General features: G+C 34.5%; 1 protein-coding gene across 1 annotated transcript; it reads left to right on the plus strand.

Annotated features, from left to right (window-relative positions):
* Nucleotides 1-208: 208 nt before the first annotated feature.
* Nucleotides 209-4,642, plus strand: LOC143616880 (uncharacterized). The gene is made up of 5 exons (XM_077089580.1): nucleotides 209-276; nucleotides 1,028-1,142; nucleotides 1,267-1,356; nucleotides 4,257-4,355; nucleotides 4,444-4,642. The coding sequence occupies exons 1-5, from the start codon at nucleotides 209-211 to the stop codon at nucleotides 4,543-4,545; spliced, it is 474 nt and encodes a 157-aa protein (XP_076945695.1). The 3' UTR covers nucleotides 4,546-4,642.
* The last annotated feature ends 1,727 nt before the right edge of the window (nucleotides 4,643-6,369 follow it).

Consider the following 6,369-nt stretch of genomic DNA (forward strand, 5'->3'; position numbering starts at 1 on the left):
TTTTCTAACCCAGTTAGCGTAAAGGACATAACGTGTAGAAAAAAAAAGTTTAAAGGACACCGCCTGCAAGGAAACTTAGAAAAGGACACGAACCGGTTTTTGGCTTTTTTTAAAGGACAAAATTTGTAATTCTGTCTAATAAATATAAATAGTCTGAACACTTTGATTTCTCATTTGTCTCTTGAATCGAGTTTCCGAGCAGCGGCAAATGGGTTTCTTTTCCTTCTTCGGAAGGCTCTTATTCGCATCTCTCTTCATCCTCTCCGCTTGGCAAATGTACGTACGTCATTAGATCTACTTTACACCATCCTATTTAGATCTATTATTATTATTATTATCATTATTATTATCTTGTCATTTTGTCTAATTTAGGGCTTTCTATTTTGTTTAGGGTTTGATTTGATCTCCAAATGTATGGTTTCATTGCGTGTTTAAGGCCATGTTTAATTATGTAACAGGATTTTTGAGTTTATTTTTAGATTCATTTATGATTGTGGATTTGGTTGTTTTAGTTGTTTACAAAGACAATTGGTTTAACAATCTAATGCTCATTCCTAATTCTTCTCAAACCTCAAACATATCTTTTGTATGCTATTATTATATAATAAAAGTTTCTGTTAGTGTAATTTTTGCTGCCTTTTTTTGAGTATTAGTGGCTTGAAGTCTCGGGACCCGTCAAGTTGTAGCGAAGATAGTGTTGGTTTCAAAGTAAAGTATGTTTTTGCAGTATTATCAATGAAAAGTTTTAAGTAACAATATCCTTACGTGTTACTTTTATATAGTAAATACTTGTTTAAAGTATTTAAAACTATATGTATTAAAAGATTTAAAACAAAAATCACTCACCGCTCACTAAGTGTAATGCATGGTGAATGCATGCCTTTTCTGCTTATGTGGTGCCTGTGTGCGGTGCTTAATTTTCTGCTTATGTCGTGTCCTGTGTGCGGTGCTTAAAATTTGGTCTTGTATTGGACACACCCCTATAAATACATAATTTTAACACATTTTAATGTTTATTATTAACTAGGTTCAATGATTTTGGCGATGATGGTGGCCCTGCTGCAAAGGAACTAGCTCCCAAGATTTCGTTTATTCAAAGATATCTTGTCGCTAAGATTGGAGATGTGGTGCCAAAAATTGATGTGAGACTCTAATTTATACCATTGAACTTAAATGTGAAAATAACAATCGTACTTGGCACTTATTGTCAAAATTTCAATTATTATTATTATTATTTTTCTAAATTCAATATTTACATCAATACAGGTTAAGCATGTTGTTTTGGCTTCAATGGCTCTTAAAGGTGTCGGTGGGATCTTATATGTATTTGGCAGCACCACTGGTGCCTATTTGTTGGTAATTATTTTATCCTTGTCTGTGTTATCTTCCCACATTTTTATCCAGTAACTTAGTGTTAACTAGGGATGCAAACAAATCGAGCCGACGCAGCTCTGCTTGTTTATTTTAACGATCTGAAATGTTGCGCTTGAGCTCGGCTCGCCAAAAGCTCGAGCCAGCACATTTATTCTTTAACGATTTTCAAACTTTTAATATTTTTGTTTTTTACATGCATTGATATCTATAAAAACAAAAAAAAACAGTATTTTTACATACACATGGGACGGAATTTATGACTGTAGAATTTTGTAATCTATATATATTAAAATTTGGGTTATATATTGCATAATTATCAAACACATTAGGTGCACTTAAGGCGCATAGGCCACTATGAGGGCCTAGGCGCAAAATTTGTAATGGAATGTATCTCTTTTTTGAAATACCAAAGTATTTGAAAACCATAATCCTCAACATAAAGTACCAAAATCATCTAAAAACCCAAAGCAAGTTCCAAAATGATCGATCTCTGGTTATTCCTGAAAAAAATCTCCATTATCTGCCATAATAGTGAAAGTTACTGAATTGTTTGTTTATTGTAAGTATTTATTTAGTAGAAGAATTTTGAAAGGTTTATTCTGGCCATAATAATGAATGTTACTGATGTGATCAAATGAGAAATTATTATATTGTTTATTTTGATGACTTTGTTCTTGGCTTCTTCTTTGTGATATTGAATAACCAGGGATCGATCATTTTAGGGCAAATACCTTAAAAACCAACCTACCTTTTGTTTTTGCTCATTAAAGTCCTCACACTTTTTCTTACATATATAAGTCCCTTAACTTGGCAATTTTAAACATAACCATGAAGTGACCCACAATAGCAAGTTTAGATGGGCCAACCAAAACTCATTTACCATACAATAAATGAAATTAAAAAACATCAATATTTTTAAAGTCATTATCTCCTACCTCAACACCACCATACTTCCATCACTTAACTCATCGACTACCTATCCAGTCACATACTCCGGTCACGTATTCATCATACCTCTTTTTTTGAAAGGCATTCATCATACCTCTTACATTGATTATATTAACACTTTCCAAAATATGAGATGATAGGTTTTTAAATTCTTGAATTCCACAAAAAAAGTAGCTCCACCGTCAATAACCATATTTTTTGATTATCGGTATAATAGTTGCTGGTTTGGACGATTCTTAACACTGAAATTGGGAAAAATTAAAACCCCAATTACTGACACATTGAAGCTCGAATTGCTCAAATTAATATCACTGGTGTGGGACGGGGAAAAATGGAGACGTACCAAATGGATTCTGGTTTAATTGATATCAAAATTACAAGTTGAAACGCTACTGAAAAACTGTAATGGTAGTGTTAAGTGTCCGAAAAATTGTGGTTCGGGTTTTAGAGTATAAAGTTAAACCTTGCAGGCATTATATTTGAATAAAATTGTGGGTCACTTGTGGTGAGTGGAAGGTAACTGTGAGGACTTTTATGAGCAAAAACAAATAGTAGATTGTTTTTTTTTTTTATGATATTTGCCCATCATTTTATAGTGATATCTAGTTAAATTTGTTAAACCATTAATTTTAGGTAGGTTGTTTAACTAAGTTAAGTGATAAATCAAAAACAGATCAAATAGAATCAACTAAAAAAATCAACAAAATTAGGGCTAACTGCCTATAATTGTGGCTGCTTCTTCGACTAAAAAAATGCCTAGGCGCAAAAAACCAACGCTTATAATAACTATATTATATTGTATATATTAAACTTTGGGCTTTAATTTAAACGAGCCAATAATGAGTGAGCCAACGTGTGCGCTTACCATGGCCCAGGCTTGGCTTGATTACAGACGAGCGGATTTCGAGCGAGCCTCGAGCTACGAATGTTTTGAACCACCCTAGTGTTAACTGATAAAATTCAACACGCTATTAACTAAAAATTAGTTCAATCAGGTTGAAAGTTTAGAATAACCATTTCTCACTAATCTGCAGTATTTTCTTAATGAAGCGGGACCCGCTAAACGCCTGTCTTGTTTAAACTTGTAGCAAACTGGATCAATATTAGGCCTGTAAACGAACTGAACGTTCAGTGAACTATTCGTGAACCGTTCGGCGGGAAGTTCGTTTATGTTCGCTTATTTAATAAACGAACGAATATGAACAAAAAATTCGTGTTCGTTTAATTAAACAAACGAACATGAACACATGTTCTGTTCGTTCAGTTATGTTCATGAACATTCGTTTATGTTCGTTTATGTCTGTTTATTTATGTTCGTTTATGTATTAATAGAAAATAATTAAATATTATCTAAATAGGTCATCTGCTTAAAGGTTTTATATTTGCTAATTTGTGTTCATTTAAGTGTTATAATTTAAGTTCGTTTATGTTTGTTTACATTTGTTCATGTATGTTCGTTTATCTTTGTTCAGTTATGTTCGTTTATATTTTAAACAAACGAACATAAATGTCCCTTTTTAATAAACGAACATGAACATAAATATTTGTTCGATCAAGTATCCGTGTTCTTTTAAAGTTAAATGAACGAACACGAACATGCCCTTGTTTGTGTTCATTCGATTCGTTTACAGGCTTTCATTATTCACATTGATGAATACATCGGTCTCAATCTCTAGGCCCTGCCGATTTTATTTGTGTTCGCTTGTGTTCATGAACCGTTCGTGGAACACATTAATTTCCTTAATGAACAAACACGAACATAAAATCTCGTTCGGTAAGTGTTCGAGAACCGATCGTGAACACATTATTTTCTTAATGAACGAACATAAACAAGGCCTTGTTCGTGTTCGTTCGGTTCATTTACAGCCCTAATCAATATATATGTAAATTAAAATATAAATCCTTAGTAATTTTCTTTTATTTCTCATCTGCAGACATATCACCTGCTACTTATGACTCCATTGTTACACGACTTCTATAACTATGAAATGGATGATTCAAGGTTTCACTCTCTTCTTGCTGATTTCATTCAGGTTTGCTTTTAACTTATATATTTTTTTGGTTGGTAACGTTTATTACGTCCTTTTGTAACTTTTTAACTGTGGTGCGCGTCTGTTACAGAACCTTGCACTGTTTGGTGCACTTCTGTTTTTCATTGGAATGAAGAGTGTGGTTCCAAGGAAGTTAGTGAAGAAGAAGCCTATAAAGACCAAGACAACCTAGATTCTTTGTTTGATTGTTGGATGGTAAGTACTTTTGTTAGAATGTGCTTCCGAAGATTCTTTCTAGAACTTTTTTGGTTTGTATTTCTGGATGTATTTCTGATTTCATTATTACCAACTCTTAATTGGGTATTTTTCTTAACACGAGAAGATGTTCGAGAAATAAAATTTTGGTCATTTTGTTTCTGTTATTTTTTAGTTTATAAATCATCTTTGATTTATGAAGTTATTGGATAAGTTGTCAACAATAGTGTGCGAAAACGATGATTGCTATGACCAACGCATTAGTCATCACAGTCAACGAAAATGATGATCAATATAGACTTGATTGTAAAATATACGGACACCTAGAAGCGTATTAGTCATCACAGTCAACGGGACCTAGAAGCATGTCGGTCGTCAGCTCGCCACATGAAAGAACCCTAGGTTTTCCCAGGCCGCATTGATCTTCTCCACCATCGATTGGTGGATCCAAAGTCTATGACTGGACGCTTGAAAGGAGTGGAAGAATTTCCGGTTAATGATGAAGGATGGAAGAATGAAAGTTACTAATTAAACTTAGATTTTTTGAATGGCTATTTTGAATCGCTTAAAAGAAAAGGTTGAAATTAGTGACGAAAACTTTCAATTAAATAAATTTTAATTTTGAGAGACTTGTTATAATTTTAGCCTTCCCGGTTGGCCAGTTCCCATAGTCCACCACTTTTCTTTGGCTCTTACATCTAGACGTTAGTCAAACTGCTGCAAATTAATTAGATCTATTTCATCAAGGGTTACAGATGAGATCTCTTTCCTGGATGGCCGCAAACCAGATCCAAAAGTTATATTTTATTCACATATATTCTTGTTACACGTTTTTTAATTGAACAACCAATAAACATATCCTTGTTATTCACATATATGCTTGTTATAAGCCCTTTTAAAACAACCACTAAATGTATACTTGAGTTTCTTTCATCTCCGATCACCACTGTTGGAACCTATTCCGAGTAAACGGGGAAAGTTCCTAACGATCACAAGAATGAAGATCAAAGAGTAGTGAAGAGTGAAAGTGCTTTGTATTGATTATGTATATATTACAATGTTTATCCTCTCTCTATTTATAGAAGAGAGTGTTTATACATATGGTCTAATGGTTTATATCTTCCGGCCGAGTCCTTTGGTCCGATCCTCTTTCCGTTAGGCTTTGTCCGTCCGAAGATCTTTATCTTCTGGTTATTGCCTCCTATCTCGGGTCATGCGTGCCTTGGGCCACCCACTAGATCGGACATGCTATATGGAGTTTCCCTCGCAAATGGTTTCCCTCCAAGCCATCTCTAGAATATCTTGTGCTATTAGGCTTGCTTTCATTGGGCCTTGCTCGGATTATTCGGCTAGGGCCTGCCTATATGGCCACCTTATGGGTAGGCTCTTCAAGTCCCCTAGTCTATTGCCCTTGTTATTTATGATAAGGGTAATAGACTTAATAACTATTGTCGCTCGTGTCTTTCTTCACTTTCTTCTTTTTGGGCTTTTGGTAACTGGCCCATTGTGTATTACTTTTCTCTTTTCAGCCTTGCGCCTTCTTTCTTACTTAATGGATTTTAGTACCTCCGGAGCCCAATTCCGAGGTAGGCTCTTCAAGCCCCCCAGTCCATTGTGCTCGTTATTTATGACGAGTACAATGGACTCACAACAAGTCCCTATTCTTCCTCTATCGTGACCTCTTATGTGATCTTCCTTATTCTCTGATTGACCTTTATATGGCCGGGGGGTATCTTTGATACCAAAAGAATATCCATAGAACTATTATATGCTGGTTCTTGTCCTACGAGCTTTCCCTTGG

Source organism: Bidens hawaiensis, unplaced genomic scaffold (assembly GCF_021521415.1).
Source record: "Bidens hawaiensis isolate Kalapana, Puna unplaced genomic scaffold, B.hawaiensis_p1.1 tig00050220_1, whole genome shotgun sequence".
Classification (NCBI taxonomy): Eukaryota; Viridiplantae; Streptophyta; class Magnoliopsida; order Asterales; family Asteraceae; genus Bidens; species Bidens hawaiensis.

Excerpts from the sequence above, each read along its gene's own strand:
- LOC143616880 (XM_077089580.1), top strand. The coding sequence starts at position 209 with ATGGGTTTCTTTTCCTTCTTCGGAAGGCTCTTATTCGCATCTCTCTTC. Across the intron at positions 1,143-1,266 it reads ATGTGGTGCCAAAAATTGAT|GTTAAGCATGTTGTTTTGGC; the intron begins GTGAGACTCTAA and ends ACATCAATACAG. Across the intron at positions 1,357-4,256 it reads CCACTGGTGCCTATTTGTTG|ACATATCACCTGCTACTTAT; the intron begins GTAATTATTTTA and ends TCTCATCTGCAG.